This window comes from Microcebus murinus, chromosome 12 (genome assembly GCF_040939455.1).
Source record: "Microcebus murinus isolate Inina chromosome 12, M.murinus_Inina_mat1.0, whole genome shotgun sequence".
In the NCBI taxonomy this organism is placed as follows: Eukaryota; Metazoa; Chordata; class Mammalia; order Primates; family Cheirogaleidae; genus Microcebus; species Microcebus murinus.
Window position 1 is genome coordinate 75,557,032 of NC_134115.1, and position 23,723 is coordinate 75,580,754.

A 23,723-nucleotide genomic window follows, 5' to 3' on the forward strand; every position below is an offset into this window, starting at 1 on the left:
TGGAATACCAGGTGTTCAGTGTGTGAAATCAGATGGGACTCACATACAACTGTATCAGGTGGGAAATCTTAACCTGTGTTCCCCCAAATTACAGACTTGTATGCAAAGACAGTGTGCTACTATGTGTGTAGGAGTGTGCATAGTGCATACGTGCATGCATGTGTGTGTTTCCACCCCTGGGGAGAGGATCCATATTTTTTATTGCATTTGCAAGAAGTCCCATGACTCCAGTGAGTATGAGTCGCTGCCTTGTGGAAATGCGTTACTGGGCTATGTTTCTACGTCTCCAGTGCAGAGTCAAGGTCAGGCATGCAAGACATGCCCAAGAAATAGTTGTTGCACTGAACTTAACTCTGACTTTTTAAGGTCAATAGCTGTGCCACATTTGGGAAGGGATTTAGATTCTGAAGTGCTCAGTTCCTCATAGCCCACTTCCCTGGCATTCCGCCAGAGTTAAATGAAGACATTAGGAGCTCACTCTTGCGTTCAGTGTTGTTGTTGTCTTTGTTTTCTCTCCCAAAGTTTATTTTGGGTGGACTCAAGTTGGTACGTGGGTTTACATGACCAAAACATTCTAATTTTCCATAACTGAAATGAGACAGCTAGGGAGTGGCTTTCTAATTTTATCAGGACACCTTTCAGTTTGGCTTTGTCCTCAGAAGACCCTTGTGCCTCTGTCTCTTTTCCCTGTCTATCCTGAAGGCTGAGTGGTGGTCGAGCTGGGAAATATGAAGACAGGACTGACATCACCCCACACTTTGAGACCTAACTATTGTCTCCGCTGGACTTGCAAGAGTCACTGATCTCCATGCAGCCCAATGGGGAGAAATTGAAGTCACTCCTATATCCTCTGTACCTAGATACAGTTGTGCAAATATTAACATATTTTATTTCCTTCCTGACAGCGGTAAGAAAGTAAACTTAAAAATAAGTTGGTTTGAAAAGTGAGAATCTAAATTTGTGCTGTCCAGTATAATAACCAATGGCCACACGTGGCCATTAATCACACAGTGTGGCTAGTATGAATAGAGATGTGCTGTAGGTATAAAACACACACTGTATTTCAAAGACTTAGTATAAAGGAATAGAATGTAAAATATCCATTAATAATTTTTATATTGATTCCAGGCTGAAAAACTAATATTTTAGCTATATTGAATTAAATACAATAGATGATTACAATTATTTTTACCTGTTTCTTTTTCCTTATTTTTTTGATATGACTACTAGAAAATTTAAAATTACATATCTGGCTCACCTTATATTTTCACTGGACAGCACTGTTCTAAACAATTATTTTGACTTGCTACATAGCATCAATCCTACCCTGAATTCTCATCTGCATTTTGCCGGGGAGTTGATAGACGTGGAAGGCAAACTAAATTATGGATAAAGAAAACTTTTTAAAAATATTGCCTTAGAAACCTACAGCATGTCCTGTAGAACCATGAGACTAGTTCACATAGGGTGGTTCCAAGTACTTTTTGGTAATTTGTTTTATGAGTGGCAAAAACCAGAGATTTTCATCTCCGATTTGAAGTTGTTGAAACTCCTGTGGCTCTGTCAACTTTAGAGAATGGGGATGACATAATTCCACAAGAGACAGGGCACCCATGGGAGAGTATGAGCTCTGGAGTCAAGGCACATGCACAGCCCCTCTCTCTTATTACTCTTTGTGTCATCTTGTGCCAGTTGGTGAACTTCCTGGAGTCTCAGTTCTTAGGTCTGCAGAAGAGAGAGTTAAACCTTATCCTCCAGGGTCGTTGGGAGGGTTAGATGAGATAGTAATCACAATGCCTGGTACACAGAGGGGACTTGATTCATGAATGTGGTCATCCTCATCACTATTAAATTGGAGCACTCTCCCCAATTCTCATAGCCTCAGCACCACCGCAGACAGCTCCGTGCCATCTGCAAGAACACTGGGGTGTGAGTAACTCAGCCACTCATTTCGGGACCTTGAGAAACCCCATCTTCCTTCTGTGCCTCAGTTTCCCTATTTGCTCCCCAATGAGGCGATGGGGCTATATCAGTACCTATCAGAGAGTGCTCTTCGGGGCAGAAGTTTCACGGTATATTCATGGGTTTGGGGGTGGAGAATGGGTAGATTTCATGGTCAAATAAGTTTTAGAGACTGAGAATTTAAGTGAAATAGGGGATTTTTCAAAGCAAGACTTCTCAGAGGGCTGAAAATTCCCCTGCGAAACACTTATTGCTCTGAGTACCCCAAGCAGGAGAGAGGTGGCCACATTCTCCACGTTTATTTGACCACGCGATCTCTTTGTAATGAGCACGCCATGAGGCAGGGAAACCACCCAGGAAACAAAGGATGGATCCCGCTCTGCTCATCAGCTCTCCCCCCGTGCGTGCAGACAGGGCCCGGCCGCCACCTGCGTGTACCTTCTGCGGGCTGGAGACAGCAGCCGGCCCCCGCGGCGCACTGCTCGCGCAGGGAGGACACCAGGCTCTCCAGCTCCTCCAGCCTGCTCAGGAGCTCCTTGACGTCGGGGGCGGCCGCGCAGCCGCAGGCCCGGCGGGGGATGTTGATGCGGTGCGTGAAGACGATCTGGTTCTCCCCATCCACCGTGTGCTCCTGGAAGCTGTGGCTGGGCTCTGGCGTGGGGGCCAGGTCTTTCTCGCCGCTGGCTGACTCCAGATCCACCGAGCACTGGGATCCCACCGGCAGCTTGATGTTGTAGACGTGGTTGAACACCACCGGCTGGTTCTCCTCCGGCAGGCTGGCGTTCACCCCACTCTGTCGCTTGTGCCGGATGACTTTCTTGAGGACCCCGCCTTCGGTAGACAGGACGAGCAAAGCTAGAAAGGCGCCCACCAACGGCCGAGTTGCAGCCCCCATGGTGGAGGTGGGTTTGGCGGGGTGTTTCTGCGGTTCTAGGGTCCTAGAGTGTCTCACTCTCAGCGGAATTGAAGGTTTAGATGCCCGGAGTGGAATCCAAATCAGTTGTTCTTGATCTGCTTGAAAGAATTAATCTTCTACAGGTGAACAAAGGAAAACAATAAACGTATTAGTATCTACTACTAATCAAATCTACTGAATATCTACAATTCCAAGTGAATTTTGAGGTTGTATCCCTGTGTTTGAAGCTCTCCTGGCAATCTTTCCTTGTGTATGTCATCATTGTTGTGGTGCTACCAAATGGTGTCTAAAAGAATTTTGCAGTCTTGAAGTAATGACTTCACACACTGTTCAACTTCAGATTTAGGGAGATAGCAGGGGATAGGGGAAAGGACAAAACATGGGAATAAGACAGGCATAGGTTTGTATCTCAGCTCCAGCTCTGGGCCCTTGGGTAAGTTATGTAACTTCTCTTTGCCTTATTTCAATTTCTGTACAGTGAGGATCACAATGGCAGGGTTAAAAGGGTGATGCAGAGATCATTTATGTATTCATTAGTGTCTTTAAGATATATCAGCTAAGTCCTCTGAGTGAATTACTACACTGGCTTCTTATTACTGATCCTCAAAATTAGGTTTAACACCATCTAATGGTTCTCTTCTGTTATGAGAAGCAGAGGTTAAAATAAAGGACTCTAGAAGGTAGTCTGAGCTTTCATCCTAGCTGAGCTTCTTCCTAGCTATGTGGCTGTCAGCACAGCACTCTACTTCTCTGGATCTCAGCTTTCCTTCTCTTTGATTTATTTCTAAAACCTTCAGAAACCCACTTTGCAGACAGAGCATTCCTGAACTAGTTGTCCAATCTGAGGTTCATGACAAGAGATGGATCAGAAAGGGTGTCTTCTTCCATGGAATACTTATAGAATTCTGAGTTTTCCATAATAATCAGAGTTCTATGGGTGGTAGACCTAAATAGATAATCAAATGTATACCATTAAGAGGACCTAATGATAGAATCAAGAGGAAAATGAAATCATCCATTCAATATGTAGGAACAAGGCAAGAATGAATGCATAGGATTTATTATGTGGTGCAGAATATAACTGCTTATGGAATTTGAAACTATAAAGAGAATTGTCAGGAGAAGGATATGACATGGCTTATTGGAAAGGATGGAGTTTGAGCTGAGCCTTTAATGGTGAGAAGGATTAGATGGAAACAGAGTATGGAGGAAAACATGCTCCCACGAAACAGTTCTCACTTTGTGAAGCTGTCTTATCCACCTGTCTTATGACTACTGACACACATGGGCAATTGAGCAGCTGAGGATGAGGAGTCGTTACAGACAGTTGAGAAATGGAGTAAAGATAGGAAGATATGGTTAAACTTTGGGTATTATGATATTGACCAAAATAATGCCTTGGAAACCTGTGAGAATAATCTATATATGACATAAAGTCATTCATGGTCCTCTTTAATTGGGAAATACACCTGAATGTAGTTCAAAAAAATAATTGAAGAGCTATTTGGTTTTTAATAAGCCATTACACAAATTGACATTTCCCTCTGCCTATTCTATTCTTACCCTTGTACATTCTAAGTTAGCTATTTACGTCAACCAGCTATGGAATTTGGATCACTTTAGCCTACAAGAAAGTTTCTACTTTTTTTTTTTCCCAGAAAGCATTTACCCTAATGATAGACTATATCAACCTAATCCCAACTGATCACCTTCATCCTGCTGGCAGAAAGCCTTTGCAGAACAGATGCAGCAGGGAAAACTGAACAGAGAAGCATGTCTACATGACTGGTCCAGGGTCTGAGACTGAGAAAGCACCAGCCATACATTTAACCAAGAATGTCCTACCCACACCCTCACACATCCTAATTATAATCACACTAATATTTTACCAATTATTTATGTAATAGGCATGTACTGCCTGGTTAGGTCAAAAAACAAAACAAAACAGCAAAAAAAAAAAAAAAACCCAACAATCTTCTGTGCATGCTTTCTCATTAAAATTCGTTTCCTAAATAACAATTTGTGGGGCTGGAATGTAGGTAAGGTTTCTGAATGAAGATTATTATGGAAAGGAGAGCTTGGCATGTTCTCTTCTCTCCAATCAATTTGGCCATCTTATTTGTTTACTGGACAAATATTTATTGATTGCATACTCTATTGGAATGGCTGCTTTAACTCTTTCAACCTTCATAAAGTCCTTCTTTCCCGCTCACTTCCTTAGCAACTCTTAGCTTTTTTTTTTTGGAAGGGCCACTGGCCAAGCTTGAAATGTTTTTGGACTTTTACCCAACACTTTTGTGTGTGTTGCTAAATGACTTAAATTTCCATCTAAAAAGCCATTAGAGTTGCTAGTTGAGACTCCAAGGCAATGAGTTTAGGATAATAATGACCAGAGTGTGAGTAGAGTGAGAATTTCTCACTGTGTATTTAAGAGTTGTGCACTGGCACAGTCAACTGTTGCATTGTTTGGGGGAGCATATGTTATTCTTGTGGGTTCTGTATTTCCCAATTGGCTCACGGAGGTCTGAAGGGGGTGGATGGTTTTGTACTTTGGAGAAAACTCATCATATTTTCAGTGTTGTGCAAAATGCTTAGGTTTTGGAATTAGACATATCTGGGTTCAAATGTCACTCACTAACCCTGTAACTTTGGCAAGCTAATTATGCTCTCTAAGCCATGACCTCATTTATGAAACAGGAGTCAAAAACGTTTCAGAGAAAATTAAGGATTAGAGAGACCTGTGCATAAAGCATCCAGTGCATGTCAGGCTCATAGTAGGCACTCATTAAACAGTAGCTGCTATTTTGTTGCACTTTTGGGAACAAAACCCAGCAAGAGTCCACACCAATAGCCTCTCTTTGCTTAAACTTGAGCTTGACCTCCTAGTTGAATCTAGTCTTAAACTCAGCAGCAACTTGGATTTAGATCAAAGAGGAGTTGCAGAAGTCACTGATAGGGAGGAGGTAAACCTTATGAAGATAAATTTACTAGAACTGGAAATATTTATATGAGAGAGAGAGAGAAAAGTTAGGAAGCAAGTAAATGACCTTTAAGAATGTAAAATATTCTCATGCAGACAAATGGCTGGTTTATGTCTCCTTTGAGAATGGACCTAGGGAAAATTACTTGAGATTGCAGTTTGAGATATTTAGGTTAGACATGAAGAATCGTGTTCTGATAGTAGAGCTTTTATATTTCAGAATGAGCAACTTATTCTGCAGAGACTCTTTAAAAAGCACAAGCAGATTCTTATTTTTATAGGACATGATCAGCAACAAAAAGTCTGGAAATATCTTGCAGGAGGCAGGACTGTCAACCTATGCATGTTTATCCTGCAGTTGAGAAAACCAGGGTTGAGGGGGACAGGGTTACCATGTGTAAATCCCAGCAAAGCAAGAGCTGGCTTGTCTCTGGTGGCCCCTCAGGACAGAACAAGCACCAATGTGTAAGTGTGCGTGTTTGCTGGGGGTGGGGCAGGGAGGGAGGGTTGATTACAAGAAGACAAATTTCAGCACAATAGGAGAAAGATTTTTGAAGCTGGAATTGTCATCCAATGGAAAGGGCTTCTTTGAGAATGCAGCAAGCTCCAAAGCACCAGAATGGAAATCAGACGGTGTTGGAGAGCACAGCTTTTGCAGATGAATTCTGTTGGGTTTGAATCACTATTCGACCACTTCCTTTTCCTTGTGCAAGGTATTATCTACGGCCATAAGCCAGAGTCTTGTTATCAATAAATATGGTAAGATTGTCCTCACAGGATGGTTGTGAAAGTGCATGAGATGATGTGCACAAAAGAAATGGCACAGTCTTTGGCAGCATGAAGAGCTCAATAAAGAGAAGCTTTTGTAGTAGAAAGTATGGACTTCAATTAATATTTTGTTTTCTAGAATTTTCTTTCTCCTAATCCTAGAAACCCATACCTTGGCATATACAGATCTATTTTTAAGCAAGGATAAGAGTGCTTCAGTGAAGTAGAAATTGTCAGTATACCTAGACAAATATGAAGTATGCCCTGGAAGATGTATGTACATATATACATATATATCTAAGTGTGTGTATGTGTATCTTTTATGGTGAGATTAAAAATCCTGGTAAGTCAATGATTGCAAAGTAGGGCATCAGGAAGACATGCAGTCTTTGTGTTGTCTCAATACATAGAATACTGGGGTCACATACCCAGGACAAAGCTACTTCCAATCTAAGCATGTTGTCCTGCTTTGTAGCCTGCCTCAGCAAACATACCTGATGCAGAGCAATGCATATGTGGATCAGACTTTGCTTTCTATCTTTATAAAAAAAAATTTAGAGCTAAATGAATGAATTGTGGAATCGCTTCTGTGAGACCTTCTAGGTGTCTCTGTTCCTGTTAACATCTCAAAACTTAATAAATCTGGTGGCAAAATTCCACCATTTCCCCATGAGATAGGAGGTTTAAGAAGAGGTAAAAAACTTTGAGTCTGTTGGTCTACAGCAGCTCTGTCTAATACACCACATGTGGTTATTAAAGTTAATTAAAATTAAGTACAATTAAAATTCTCATTCTTCAATTATAATACCCACATTTCAAGTACTCAACAGGCACATGTGGCTGGTGGTTACAGTATAGACCAGTGCAGATAAAGAACATTTGCATTATCACAGGAGGTTCTATTGAGCAATATTGGTTTTGAAGGTTGCTAGATTTTATTAAGCCCATGGTACAAAACAAGGAAACTGAGGCTCAAAGAGGTCAAAAAGAGTCTTTAAGAAAGTTCTGATATTGTTAAGTTTCCTGTCTAGTGAAAATGGGTGAGTACCTCAGACACAGGTGCCAGGCAACTAGGGAGAAAAGATAGCATCTTTTAAGCAACTCACTTAACCCTTTGCACTCGCTTGCTTTTTTCTCTATTCCTTTATTCTACTCGGGATTTAATTTTTTAAATACCCCAGATTTTACAAAGCGCGGCAGTAGAATAAAAAAACTGGCGTTTCTTTTCATACAAACTTATTTATTTGGATTTTTTTATATTTCAAATTATTGATACATTCAAAGAGTAATTTTAATCTCTATAACCAATGCTAACCATGTCGAGTCACACTCGACATCCGAGTGCAAAGGGTTAAACATAAGCGAGCAAGCATCGGCACTGTAGTTTCTGTACTTCACATGTTCAAACAAATCCAGGTATAAGTGGGGAATGGTCTTTAAGGCTGTTGTCCTCCTCGAATCTTAAGAGATAACCTCCTTGTCCCAAGTCAGCATCTTTTCCCACACCCTGCCCTTGGGCTGGGAAACATCTCTTCTTCCTCTCTCTGCACACCTTAGTGTCCCATAAGAATCTTTTCACATCAAACCAAAGCTGCATTTCTCCAGAAACTACTCTGGTGCTGTATAACACCTCATTCCGCTCTGCCTCAGCCTTCCCTTAGAAGCTGGTAGAGCTTGTTTCAAAGACAACCCATGACTCTAGTTCCTCTGCTGACCCCACATTGCTTTGCTCCAGAGTTTGGGGGGCACTTAGCCCATTTCTTCCAGCCATCTAAATATTTCTGTTATGAAGCAGCTGGAGGTGTCGGGAAAGAGTCTGGTCTTTGGAGTCAAATAGATCTGTGTTAGAATTCAGCTCTTCCACGTCAGTAGCGGCTACGTATGGCCATTCCCCCTTCCTGTCTGAATCTCACTTGCCTCCTCTCCTGCATGGGGATACATATGTCTATCTCATAGTGTTGTGGTAGAATGGGATGAAATGAGAAGATACATGTTAAGGTACTAGCACAGTGCCTGGTACATAGTAGGTGCTTAATAAATGGTAGCTAATAATAACAGAAGCAATAATAACAATACTGATTGAATAGAGAATAAATCAGAAAGGAAACATTGTATCCAAAAGGGGTTGGGGGACTCAGGGAGATATATTCATGACTATAATGATGTTATAATAAGTAACAAAAGAGATTGGCCAGCTTAGATCCATTAATGCTCAAAGTGAAGGGAGGCTACATCCTCTTTTAAGAGGATCAAGAAAAACACCTTGGAAGCAGTGATAGTTGAGATAGGCAAGATTCTAAAAAGTAGATGGATACAACTCCAGTGAGTGGGTACAAATGGGAGACTACAGCAGTCTGGAAAGAAGAAACATCATGAGAAACAGGCAAGGAAGTTGGAATACGCGGGTGATGAGAAGAATGGAGAAGACGACAGTAATTAAAGCAGCTTTTCTTTAGGGGCATCTGATATACGCAAGGGTGGGGTGCATGTAGGGAATGCGGAGAGGTCTTGTTCTATTGGGATATAAAATAACACATAGGGGAGTGGAAATGGAGAGACTATGTGGAGCTGGTAGAAGCCACACTGAGAAGGACATTAAAGGTCAGTGTGAAGAGCTGGTACTTAGCCCAGTAAGCAGTGTGGCACGTCTGCACAGCTGGTGCCTAACTACACAGGCATCTGCTGAGAAGGCTGGGCAGCACACAGGCTGTAGCATTTAGTCCTTGGCCTCCAAGTACCTGCCACAGCTGTGACCTCTGCCTCCTACAAACAATTAAAAAGATAAAAACAATGGTCCCTAAGTCTTTTTTTTTGGGGGGGGGTGGCGGAGGTTAGGACTTAATATTTTTATTTTAATTTCCATGGTGTTAGATGTTACCAATGGAGGAAGATTTCTGCGGATTCTGGCATTATAGAGTTTTACTAAGAACATTACTGTGAGGTCACACTTCATTTAACAGACTGGGCAACCAAGTCCAGGATCATGCCAGCCATGTCCTAATGGCTTTTTAGTTTATAATTTTATATTTTAAGGTGCCTCTTAACTTGTTGTCAAATTTTCTTAAAAAAAAAAAAAAAACAATAGTAGAGCTGTTTGGTAGCTAACCTTTTGGAAGCAGCATGGAATAATCTAACAGTTATTTTTAGGCACCTCACCACAGGACAAAGACCATAGCTGGATGAAGAAATCAACAATCTTTGAATTTTTCCCTGGTCACAGTTGGAGAATAAACAATTTCATTTTTAGATAAAGAAAAAAAAACTTCCAACTGGCTAGCATGATATTTCAGAATTGGTTACTTATGACTTCATTTTCAGCAGCTCGCGTAATACATTTATCTCGTTCACTCAGGCACGTACATGAATTATCCTAGGTTTGGGGGGACGAGGAGGAGTCCTACTGTTAAGAAATGCAGATGAATTTGTTTCCACATCATTTTCGCAACACATGAGGTAGCTCAGACCAAATTTTTCTTCCCGCTTACAGGCACAAGAATTTTATTGTGCGCAGTCTGTCAAGCACAGAGTTGCTTACATGGGCGTTCTTAAATGTTCTAGAAATTCCTCACCCCTCGTCCTTCCCAACATCCATAAATTCCTTTTTGGAATGTGTCAGGGAGAGAGAGGAGCCAGGAAACAGCCATAAGTGTGGATTTTTTTCCAAGGACATCTGATCCCCACAGTTGAGTGAGTCCAGAGCAACCTGTGTCACAAAAGAATTGGGAAAACTCTAACTGCCAAGCTAAAGATCTTCCTTGTTCCAGGTGTTTGAATTCCAGCCCCGAGAAACAGTTATCTATTTAGGTAGCACGGTGGCTTAACTTGGTGCTCAGTTAGGATGCCAGGAGAGCTAGCAGTTTTCCCAGAGGACTGAGAATTAATTCATTTAAAAAATATTTATTCTTGTGCACATATGGGAAGTAACATTCATCAGGTGTTGGCCAGGTGGGAGCAGGAAGAAGAGGATGAGTAAATCCACACCTAACAGATGTGGTGAGTATTTTCTGGGTCATGGGCACACTTGTTGGGCAGTGCAAAGTCAATTTATGTAACCAAAGCATCTGTACCCCCTTAATACTCTGAAATAATTTTTTAAAAATATATGTCTGCCCTTTGTAGCACCTATAAAAGGCCTCATACATAAAAAAAAAAAATATTTATTCTTGCATTCAATAGCGATGAATTGAACAAGCATGCAAACAGGCTAGGCGATAACCCGGGGGGTGCTAGGGTGTTTCAGAAACCAATGATGGATAGGTCTTGCTCTCAGTGAGTTCATAGTCCAGTATGGAAAGCAAACACGTAAGCAGATACTTATTGTGAAGAATGATAAATGCTAAAATTGACAAATATCAATTTGATCAAGAAGCTGATTGAGAATATCTGCTCTAGAATGAAATACTGTTAGATCCTCGCTCTGTCACTTGCTATTTTTAGCTTGAACCATATGGAATCATTTTTTTTTTTTTAGGTAAAAGATGGTTGGCTGGTGGCATCTCCATAGGGTTCCATCTAGTAGCTGTCTTGGCTATGCAACATTGCCTTGCTTGCTGAGCCTCAGTTTTCTTTTCTGTAAAATGGTAACATCAATATCAACCCCACAATAAAGTTCTTCCAACTGCAAGGGAGAGAGATGAGATCAATGAGATCATTCAGGCAAACTTCTCAGCAGCTAGCACTTAAAAGGAAGGAGATCTTAGTAAATGGTGTGTATTGGTATTGTATGATTACTTGTGTCTTTTGTTTGGAGAAGGCACTTAGCAGAAGGCTAGTCTCTGAAGGAAGAGATTCATAAGAGATTTTTGGGGAGCCCTCTCTTGCCCACTGTTGCTTTTTCCATGGAAGTGCGTAAATCTTAGTGTTCCAGTTTGTCAAGTGGATACTCTGAAATTTTGAGGAAAGTGAAGAGGCTGTGGCTACAGCCCTGGTTTTCCCCATAGCCTAGCTATCCTAATTCAGTAGCAAGAAAAGCAAGCGAGTGAGCCTGGGGTGGGGCTCTTTTCTGGGAGGTCAGTCCCCTGGCCAAGGTTTCTCCGAGGCAGTGCTGCTACTGGGATGGTTGTCCACGCCGCCGAGCCTGGGCTTTCTCCAGAACAGGCTGCCTGTGGTTTAGTCTTTCAAGACTATGTTCCTAACGGGAAACATTTGGCCCAGCTTCTCAGTACTTTCCAAAGACACAGACAGACATCAGATTACAGAGTCAAAATCATGCTTGAGCGGGACTTAGAAGCAGCTGTAGACGATCGCTGGGTCCAAACCTGTGGTGCTCACACGCATCATTCTGGTGTACGTGGCGCATGTTGCGAATCAGCAACACCACGCTCCTGAGGAGCTCCACTGCAGACTCACTGGATCTATCACCCCAGGAAGCCACATCCAGTTAAGCAAATGTAGTGCATGACATGAAACTTAATTGCTGTGTATCTAGTTATTTAAGAGAATAACTGAGCTGAGACACCCAGAGAAGGTCTCCATCTAATTAGTGATAAATATGGTAATAAAACACAGAGATCTTGCCTCTTGCTCAAGGAATTTGATTGAGGTTTATCTCTTCCTCCAGACCACTGGAAAGGCTTCAAAAAGAAATGCATACGTACAACCTGGGGATTATAGCTAATAATGATGTACGGTGTACTTCAAATTTGCTAAGGCAGTAGATCTTAAGTGTTCTCACCACACACCTACACAAGGGTAACTATATGAGTTGATGCAGGTGTTCATTAGCTTGAATCTGGTAGTCATTTCATAAAGTATATGTACATCAAATCATCACTTTGTATACCTTAAATGTATATACTTTTTATTTATCAGTTATGCCTCAGCAAATCTTGAAAAAAAATCTTTAAAAGAAAAGTTCACATGAAAGTCTTCCAGTAATTTCTAGTATGAGGTCATTGTAATGGTCTCCAGAGAGAAATATCACCGGTAGGATCTTGGAGAGCATCTGTGTTAAGACATTTCTAGACTTCTTGTTTCTGTAGGGTTTTTTACTTTTCCATCCATCCATCCATCCATCCATCCATCCATCCATCCATCCATCTTCCAGTATGTATTTATTAAATATCTACCATATGCCAAGCCCTGAGTTAAGCATGAAGTATATACAACAATGGAGAAGATAAACATGTTTTTTTTATAATCACAAAGCTTACAATTTCCTCCTGCAGGGTAGCAAAATGCAATTGCTTTTAAGTCCATGTGTTGTGGATTTGTTATCTGTGATAGTGCCACTGCAGATTTGGAACGTGGTGCCAACTCCCCAGCTAATAGTCAAAGTATCAACATCAATGTTAAGATTCTTTCAAGGTCTAATTGCTGTTTACTCACTATGGGGTGCACAATGTGCTGGGTGCTGGGGAAAACAGGCTGAGTAAGCAGCTTTCCCCTGTTCCCAGAGATCTCAGAAACTAGAAGGGGATATACAAGCAAGGTCTGGTAGCAGTGCCAGCTGAATGAGAGAATTGAGGACATTAAGCTGAGAAAATCATGGAGGGCTTCCTGGAGGGGGAAGGTCTTAGATCATCAAATATTGGTTGAAGAGGCCTCAGATCAGGGAAAAGTTGATATAATTACAGTGATAATAAAGGTAATACAGGTATCATTAACTATCATTTATCAAGAATCTATTTTTGCCAGAGCTCATGCTTGGCATTTTAAATCTCCAATTTCAAATTCTCACAAAATTATATGAGGTGGTATCTTTATCCTCATTTTGCAGCTGAATAAACTGAGAAGTAGAATCATTAAGTGGTTTGTGCAAGTTCAGTTATCTATTAAGTTGTGAAGTCAGGATTTGAACCTTAGTCCCCCTGAGTCCAAAGTCAGTGCTCTGAACCACAATCTTATGCATCCTTTTGTGCAGTGGAGCCAAGGAAAGGAGTTACAGTTCAGGACCAGACCCAAGCTCTGTCTATATAATTTCTAAACACCTGGCTCAAAGGAGAATACTATGAGTCCCTGGAGTCAGAACCTGTAGGTGCAAGATATCCTGTGGCTGCTGTGGAGATGAAGCAAGCTGACAGATAACTGAGAAAGGACAGCTTCTCAAAGGTATCATTGGGAGAGGGTTCCAGTTGCCTTGAAGGCTTCTAGAAAGCCCTTTTGCTATCTCTGAGTGAACAAATCTATCAGTCTTTAAGGTATAGATCAAAAAAATCTATTATTGAAAGTTTTCTCAGGTAACTTCAGCCAAAATTGATATTTTTTTTCTTCTGAATTGTCTGAGGAATTGATCTAATATTATTTCCATCATATAGTATTTAAAAAAGATTTGGGGTGGCTTCATTATGTATGCATGCCTCCCTCTCTTAGGGACTAGCTAATTCTTTCTTGTTTTTATGTCAGACTGTCAGCAGTTGGTTTGTGCACAGTTAGACTATCTATAGACTGTGAGTACTATGAAGGCGGGAACTATATCTAAGACACTCATCTGTGAATGCCCAACAGCAAACACTGTGTTTAGAATGTAGTAAATACACAATATATTTATATTAAATAAAATGAAGCTGAATATATTTCTTGGTTTTAACTTATGCATATAGGTTCTCATATTTGTGGAATTAATCAATGAACAAATACCCTTGTTTTCCTGACGCTCTAATGTAATTAGTTCTCTCTCTGCTAAAGCAAGATGCATGAAGGAATTTATCATAGTCTCAATTCTGTAGTTAGTTAATTTCTTCCATTCAGTTATTCAGTGAGTACTTACTCTGAGCCTGATATCACACTAAGTACAAAGGTTACAAAAGTGACCAACACAGACCTGGCTCCTTCCCATGAGATATTAGTCAAAACCTCAAAGGCTTTTGAAAGCTATCTGCTTTGAGACAAGTTTCCAAATGACCAAAGTAAACTCCTTTGTCAAGAGGTGGACTTGGCCAGGTCTGTAATACACTTAGCATGAAAATTTGGTTTGGGTGGGAAGGAAATATCTGGGTTATTAGTCAATAAACCTCCCGATTTAATTGCAGAATTTGTGGTCTGTTAAATCTAGCTCACCCTCCCTCTTTTTGAATGTCTATCTTCATTACTTATTTTTAAGTTCCTGGAGATTTGGCCTTTTATGGGGTCAGACAGTAGAAAGTACAGTGCATTGAAGATCTGGAAAAGAAGCTCCGAGTCCCACTTCTGCCAACCAGCTCTGACCAACAAGGTCATTATGTGACCTTGGGCAAGTCAGATCTATGCTTCATGCCTCAGTTTTTCTTGTAAAATAAGCAGCTGTGTATATTTTTCCTATCCTGGGGTCTCTTTGTTTCTAGTGACCTGTGGTCCATTGCTAACTTGGCAATATTTCTGTAAGAACTTAATTTTGGATTTCACTTTAGATCCAGTCAAATGGTCAATAGTAAGTACAAAAGCCCCCAAACACCGAGTGTTTCTTTCTGTAGTTGTTTGGCTTGAGCATTGGTGGTGCTTCATGGCTTCCTCTCTCCTATTCCTTGAACAGAAGTTTCATTACCAACCAAATTAAATCCATGAATCCTAATCCATAAAGTATTTCTATCCAGACACAATAATGATATTCATATTTGTGGTTTAGTATACCTAAGAAAAGCCCAGATGAAATATGACTAGATCCATTGGTACATTCAGACCACAAACTGCCCTGGTGTGGTCTGGTTTTAATTTTTGAAATAAAACTTCTGCGGGGCACTTTCTTTCTCTTTTCCATTTCTTACCTAAACAGAAAATTAAAAAAAAAAGTAGGTCTAACCGAGTGACGACAATATAGATTCCTGGAAGATTCTGGAAAATTGTTTCAAAAATCTATTTGAATTCATTTCCCAATAAAACATGAGTCCTCTATTGTGGCCTTCATCCAGAATTTTAAGACATCCAGTTGGCTCTTTCACAAGTATTGGAAAGTGGATTCTCAAGTCCTTGAGCCAAGGTTAATAAATTAAAGAGCTTTATCTAGGAAGGACAGGTTACAGGATGACACAACCCTAAATGAAAAAAAAAAAAAAAAACAACTTCTGGATGGGGCTCTGTGACATGGTGGCTTTTATGAAACTGTTATTAGTCCCAAAAGACTTTAAAAATCCTTAAGAAGTGACTATGATGGAAGAGAGAAGAGCCCTGGACAAAGTCCTATAACTTTCTGAATTGTGGCTTTGTGGCTTAGTCAACTATAAAATGGAATCTCTTCAGGGTTGTTTAAGACAGTGAATAGATAATGGAGCTATAAATGCCTGGAATATTAATAATGAATGCCACTCAAATGTTAGTATCTGTTCTTTACTCTCCCTTTCCTTCTTGTTTCTCCTTATTAGAGAGCTCTATGACATTGGGCATATTAAAAATGAGAGCAATATCGTAGAGGTGGTTCAAACATTGGTTAAGAGGTGGAATAGGTTTGGGATAACAATTATATTTCAATGTCAAAGAGCTAATATAGCTACCTGGAGCTGCTTTGAGAGAGATTCTGTGGTCACGTTTTGGACTCAAGGGGAAAAGGAGTTGGCATGGATCAGCAATGTCTACAATGGGTATCAGAGTGAGGGAGTATTGATTTATACACCAAATATTTCTCATAGCAGAACCAGACAGGTTTGGAAATCTTTTCCAACCCAATATGATGATACTCAAATGAATGAGATTCTGCTTGACTGGGGTTTGCAGCAGAAAGAGTCAGATGGAGCCACTGGCAATTACAAAAGCCTATATAAATCAAGTTCAATGCAGCTTGATACATTTTGATAGAAGACAATTCCTGAAATGAAAATATATCTCTAAGACTGAAGCAGGACCCCGGACTCTCAGAGAAAACTAAGACTAATCCAATAATTAATTTGCGTGATCCTAGGCAAAACAAGCACACTTTCACTGTCTACTTTCCCTTTCTCAAAATGGGACCATTTAAGTATTACAGTAACAGCTGACATTGGTTAAACACATGCATGCCAGGCACTACTGTGTGTGTCTTCTGTGGCTTATCCCACTGAATCCTCTCTAAGACATTGGAGATAACTACAGTTTATGGATGAGAAAACTGAGGCTCACGCACCTAGAAAGGGGGATCAGGATCTTAATCCAGGTGAACTGATTCATGTGTTATAATGACGTCAAAGGGTGGCTCGCATGCCTAAGTTAAAAGGGCTAATTTCAAAAGGATCCAGTCGTCAGGGCCCAGAATAAGTACAGTCAACGAAACTTCTTTATGATTTACAGTCAAAGCAAGAGAAGCTGCACAAGAGCCTGAAAAATAAGCTATATGTCTAACCCTTGACTTGGCTTTAATTCAGTTGTGAAACTTTAAGCAGCATTTTTTCTAAAGTGTTATCTACAGCACGTGGATGGCTATTAATGGAAAGGGAAAAGATTTCCTAATTAAATGTTTGGAAAAAAATGTTATTCTAACTAAATGTTATTTCAAGCCAAACAAATTACACAGCTTTATTTACTTTAGGATTTCTCAGGGTGGTGAATGGATCCGTGTTCATTGGAAATCTCCAAGACAGGGACAGTTTATAGAGTGTTTCCCAAATTTATTTGATTATTCCGTATTTGAAGTATGACATGGGATTAGCTTTGATGGCACACAAGAGGGGAAGTGCTGATATGGAACAAATCCGAGACCCTTTCTCCTCTCATTTCTTCATATATTAGACAGGAGTGATGATATGCCATTACTATGACCTGTCTGTGATAAGGTGTGAAGTTCTAGGCTAGACGATCTCGGGCGATTCAAACTAAGAGTGACACAAATAGGTTAACACTTATCCTGTGCCTGGTGCTTAACAGATGCTACTCAGGTACAATGTCAACTGTATCAGTTAGGGAACATTGTTTGTGTTTTACTGATAAGAATGCTATAGGCTTGAGAAAGTTAAATAAGATGACTGGTCAGCAAGTATTTGAGTCAGAATTAACAACCCAGTCTTATAATTCCAAACTCTATGCTCTTTCTGCAATACCAAGTTATCTTTGAAGTAAGATTCATTGTTCATTTTAAACCATTACTATTTATAGCATAAGTAGCAGAGGGAAACCCAACATCATTAATGTAAATAAAGTTACTGGATTCCTAAAATGGGACAATGTGGGAGGGTGGTATTGGGGAATTGGGGTTCACACGACTATTTTATTTACAGTTTTGAACTTGAGGGAAGGGCATGAAGCCAAATGCTCTACAATATCTATGTCTCAGGCAACTCTTTGAAGGCCCCAGGGAAAGACTTCTTTCCTTGAGTCTGGCCTGGAGAGAAGGTTAAGTGAGAGGAAGACAAAGTGAGAAGTAGCAGACAGGGGAGCTTAACATCTATCATTTCTGGAAAATTGGGCCTCACTCTATGCACTATCTAAAAAACGTATGGTTTCCAAGAAATCAGTCAAGGCATGAGAACATTCTAGAGGGTCTGGAAATTACCAATTTCATTGTTGAAATGAATAAAAAAACAAAAAGAAAAAGGAAAGCAGGGAATGGGCGGAAGTCCTTCTAGACAGGATCATTTAATTCAGCATATGGCAGAGTCAAGATATTTAGCCAGCGGGAAATAAAAGTCAGAGGGAGGCAGGGAAGATGAAGATGAATCTTCATCAAAGAGAAGATGAATCACACAAATGAACCACTTTTAATCATTTTTCTAAGCTTCCTTCAGGTACAGGGTTGACATTATGATTTTGGAGGGGGACTTGGTAGACGAACATTTATTTCTGCCTCAATCTCTTTATATATAAGTATGATAATATCCCCCTTGCTAGGTTATGGTGACTGGAAATTAAGTATAAAGATTTAGCACATTGACTGGCAGAAGTCAGTAAACATTTTCTTAAATCACTAGATACTTGGTATTAATTGATCAACACTTATGTGCACATATAGTAGTAACATTCATCTGGTGTTGGGCAGGTTGGAGGGGAGGAAGGGATGAGTATATTCACACCTAATGGGTGCAGTGCACACCGTCTGGGAGATAGTCACACTTGTAGCTCTGACTCGGGCAGGGCAAAGGCAATATTTGTAACCTAAATGCTTGTATCCCCGTAATATGCTGAAATAAAAAAAAAGAAAGAAAAAATGACTAGATACTAAATGTTCAGCTTTGCAGTTAGATGATCTCTGTCCTAACTAGTCAACTCCGATCTTGGAGAGGAAGTAGGGATAGATAATGCATAAATAGATGAGCATGGCTGTGTGCCAATAAAACTTTATTTACAAAAATAGGCTGCCTCCCTATGGTTTGCTGACCCCTGCTGGAATATAGTAGTTATTCAATAAATGACAGCTTCTATTATAGAACCAAATACAGATTAAATTTAACAGAAAGGAAACTAACATTTTGTTCAATGCCTACTATGTACTTGTTTTGTGCTGAGCTTTATGTTAAATGCCTTTTACACATCCTATCATTTATCTTGTCATTTGTCATGACAACCTGGTAAGATAGGTATTATTATGTCTATTTGGGAATTAAATTGAGACTCAGAGATGTTCACTGATTGTCTTAAGAGGTAAAGGCAGCTTTGGACTCTGATTTGCAGCTCTAAAATTTGTGCTTTCAACTACATTGAACTACACTGGCCTGACCACTCAAGCAACTTCCTTCAGTTCGTATTAGGTGAAAACTCAAATTTGCACTGCTCGATAAAGAGATCAGAGTCCAAGATTGAAGTCCAGGATACCTTCACCTTCTATTTCCTACCCTTTCAGCAACTCTCTGGTGGCTGTCCATGAGTAAGCACCAAAATATTTGACCTCTGTCTTTTTCCCAGAGTCTCTGGCTAGATCTCAAATTTCATACACTTCCTCTTTGGAGAATGCTTAGGCCAAGGTGTACTGTTTGCAAACGCTAATTAGTCTCTGGGCAGATGTTGGTAAGTTTTCATTGGCCTGAGATGGGGTCTCAGAGTCTGCTGAGGCCTGGCTGTGCTCTTCAATTGTCTTAGCCAAAAAGAGTTGCTAATTAGGCTGAACCCTGCTTGTCTCTACCTCTAGAGCTAGGTTTTCCTGCCTGGCATGCCTATTTCAGCCCAGGTGGTTTGTTTGACTTGTTCCTGTAGATCTAGATGAGTAGAGCAAATTTACAGTCCCTTTAATATCTACGAACCCTGTACTCCATTGCAGAATTTCCCAGACTATATTCCAAGATGTTTTTAGGTAGGCATCCTGTGGAAAAAGGTATTTGTGTTCAAATAAATTTGGGGATATCATGTTAACTAAAGCTGAAGAGATTAATTGCTTCAGGATTTCTCAGATTATACATTCTACTGCCTGAAACCTTCCATTGGATTCTAATCACGCTCGGAATAAAATCCGAGGTAATGTGGCCAAGTTCACACAGCAAGCAAATATGTCTTGAACCCAGAGGTTTCTGATACCAGAGCGGTACGCTTAACTGTTCTTCATTCCTTCCCCTGGGCTGTGAATTTCTCCATGTCCTAGGATAGAGAGTTTCTTTGTCTCCATCCCTCCCTTGAGCCTGTTACTTTTCCCACTAGTTGTTGACTGATCCTTTTTATAACCTCCAGATTTTCAGCTATCTCTTGTGACTCAGCCTCAAATCCCCAGACAGGACTCCTCTGTCCTTGGTACTGGTTTTTCCAAATCCCAAGCAATTCATGCTTTTATTCTGTGGGCCACCTCTGAAAGCAAGGACATTCTTTGAGGTCTGTGTCCTGAGACGGTTTCCCGTCCCAGGGCTGGGGTGGCTCCCTCTTGTCACATGTTGTGACATCACTCTGCACAGTTGCAAGCCTGGAGGGTGAAGTATGAAAACAACCGCAGATTCTTGACTTTCTGAGTAAACCCTGGTGAGGAAGGGCATGTCCAAATCTGGGACACAGCAAGGACTCTTGTCAGTTGTTGAAGATTAATTTATTCCGGTTGTGCTACTTTCCGGATAAACCAGATACACATTCTCCTTTCTAAGATCCACATTGTCTGGAGGTGTTGACTGAGGAATAATAGATGGATAACTTCAGAATGATAAGGAAGATAATGGGAAAAACATGGGGTGGGATGGGGTGACAGGAAAGGGGCATCTAACCCACCTGGAGGAGATGGTAACTGAAATGAATTTTGAAAGAATATGAGTAGGTGAAAAACATAGGGAAGAATATTCTAGGCAAGAGGGAATGGTATTTAAGGACAAAAAGGCATAACATTAGTATGAAGAGCATGAATTACAGCTGAAGTACAGGATCTGCTTGGAGACCAGGAGCCAGATCATGCAAAGCTTTGAATGCCATGCTGGGGGTCTGAATTTTTCCTTCAGGCAGAAGAGGACCATTTGGGGATCTTGGGGCCTAGAAATGTTGATGTCTACAACCCAAGGTTGAGGGATAGATTGAAGGGGAATGCTGGGGTGAAGGGGGCCAATGCGTGAGCAGTGGCCTGTTGTGCGATGCCCAGGCCTGAAGTGGGGTGATGATGGAGATAGTGGGGAGGCAGTGAACAGATCGTCAAGGCAACAGAGATTACAAAATTTTGCATGGTGGGGATGGTAAGGAGAAAAGGAATTAATACTATATTTTACTATTAATTATATCTATTGAGAGGAGTAGGTTGCAGGGCGGGTGGCTTACTTTTGAATGAAATGCATTTGGAGTCATTGCCGTGGAAGACCCTGCCCTGGGGTGATATTCAAGAGAAATGATGGCTACTCAATGCATTATGATAGTTAACGCAAAACACAAGATTCTACCTTACACATGCATAAAAAGCTTAAATAAGACCAAGTCCACCTTAGTGGCTGCCATAATTATTGATTCTTCATCAAGAGAAGTACAGATGGATTGAGTAGAGTTGTTATCGATAAGAGGTTGCCAGAAATTTGGTGACCGTGGATTGTCCGAGGCTGTGACAGGCAAACTCAAGAGGGCCACACTGATACTGCCTGCTGGTATTCCCATGCATGTGTAACCCCCCCCCCCCCTTGAGCATGGGATGGCCCTAACCAGCACAATATGACTAAGGTGATGGAAAGACACTTCCACGATCAGGTTACACGAGATGTGATGTCCCTCTTGCCTGTAGTCTCTCTGTCTCCCCTGCTGGCTTTGATGAAGTAAATGGCCTTGTTGGAGAGGCCCACATGGCAAAGAACTGAGGGTGGCCTCGGACTAACAGCCAGCAAGGAACTGAGGCCCTCAGTCCAATGGCCGTCAAAGAGTGGAGTCCTGCCAACAACTACATCAATGAGCTTGGAAATCAATTATTCTTCAGTTGAGCCTTCAGATGAGACCCCAGCCCTGGCTAACTTTGAGAGGACAGCCTCATGAGAGACCATGAAGCAGAAAATCCAGCTAAGCATGCTCAGATTCCCAACCTGTAGAAACTATAAGATAATACGTGACTGTTGTTTTAAGATACTAAGTTCTGTGGTGATTTGCTATACAGCAGTAGATAACTAATACAGAGGCATTCGTTATCCATGGCTCAATCTGTTTGAGTGAAGACTGTTCAGAGAATAAGACTCCTTATATTTTTCTTTTCCAAAGAATGTCTTAATTCTGCAGGGTTTCATATTGTCCCTGGCTTCCAAGAGGAAGAGTCAGGAGACCTAGGATTCTGCTCTGACCCAGCTGCCAGCTGGTGGGAGATCTTAGAAAGAGCTTGCCCTTCTCTTCGTCTCACTTTCACCCTCTTTAAAATGAGAGATATTTAAAAATATCTTTTAAAAAATATTTTAAAATATCTAATTTTAAAATATCATTAAAATGAGAGAAACTAGGGCATCAATTTATAAAAACTTTTTTTTTCCACAGAACCATTTCTTCAAATGAAATTTCATGAGGGAGCTCACTGTACAAAACAAACAGAAGTACAGGGGCTTTAGTTGAATCAAGGTTTAGTGGAGCCCCACACTTGGCCTCCCATTCCTTCATGGCAACCCCCAAATCACCTCTGAGGCGCCTTTTCAAACCCAGCGTGCAAGTTCCTGGCTTAGAGGTTGCCTGTCAGCCTTTTAGTTTCAACATTCAACAGGGTCTAGAGAGATTTTTTTTTTTTTAAATTTTTAAACGACCGACCTATAAGTTAGAACACTGTTCTGTAACATTTCTGCACTCGTGGCCCTCCCACAACCCCGGGCATCTCAGAAAGTAGGCCACTTCCACCGGGGTCTGTGCTAATGGTGGGTCTCCCCATGCAGGGTCTCTCTCTGGCTTCTGGAGCTCCTTAGCAGGTGGACTGCCTCTATGGCATCAAATCTCCTTACATATTTGCTGTCGTTAGACTGTCTTTTCCCAGGTGGAAAATCATGGCTTCCTTCTCTAGATGTGCTCATGTCTTTTTTTTTTTTTAAAAAATATATATATATATTGTTTTTGTATCTTGGTACCTACACTGGATGCAGTGTTCCCGAGGCTCTCTGGCTGGCAGGGACCAGTAGAGCTCCGGGCTCTGTCATTCCGGCTGTAGTGCATTGTTCCTGCAGGTGATGTTACATGCATTCATATTTCATTGTGCACCTAGCAGAGTTCCCCAGTGCACTGCTATCAGCCAGGGTTTCCCCACGCTGTATCTGTACCCTTAGAGTTTTGAACAAAAATATTCCACATCTTTCACTAAATATTCAGCTCCTACCATCTTTTTTTCTTAAGCTACCAGGTATCGTTTACCCCTTTACACATCTCTGGGTGATGAAATTTGAGCTGTCCTACTTCTCCCAAGTATCACCTTCCCTAAAATCCACTGCTGGTAATCCACTCATTTGTTTTATTTCCTTAAGCATTGCCCTCACTACCTATCTGCCCTTTTAAAATGTAAATGTTCTTCTAGCAAGTGGCCTACTGTCTGGACCTTTTTTCTCATCTGGCAAGTGGGACTAGCTTCTGAGCCATGTGGCACAGTGAGAGAAGCAGCGATTGGGGAGTTATGCCTGAGGAGAAACACCAATGCCACCACTTTCTACTTTGTACAAGTGACAATCTTTCCAGGCCTTAGTAAAATAATATATAGTAGCTGGAAGAATCAGAGAGTGCCAAGCAGAAAAGTCACCTTATAAATTTATAAATTCACAGGTATCCTACTTTATTAAAAATATGTCTTGCATGTGAATATGCTTCATAATTCATAGAACAGAGTCACCAAAGTGGTGCAAACAAATACCTTCAGAGGCACAGCTATCTTATTATCCCATTTCCCAAGTA

General features: G+C 40.9%; 1 protein-coding gene across 5 annotated transcripts in view; it reads right to left on the bottom strand.

Moving 5' to 3' along the window:
• TNC (tenascin C) overlaps positions 1–23,723 on the bottom strand; it is a 90,473-nt gene that overhangs the window by 60,958 nt on the left and 5,792 nt on the right. For all 5 annotated transcript variants that reach the window (XM_076008984.1, XM_012768799.3, XM_012768800.3 and 2 more), the window contains exon 2: positions 2,401–2,994. In XM_076008984.1, the coding sequence (XP_075865099.1) occupies positions 2,401–2,857 (457 nt within the window). In that variant the 5' untranslated portion in view covers positions 2,858–2,994. The remainder of the gene's footprint in view (positions 1–2,400; positions 2,995–23,723) is intronic.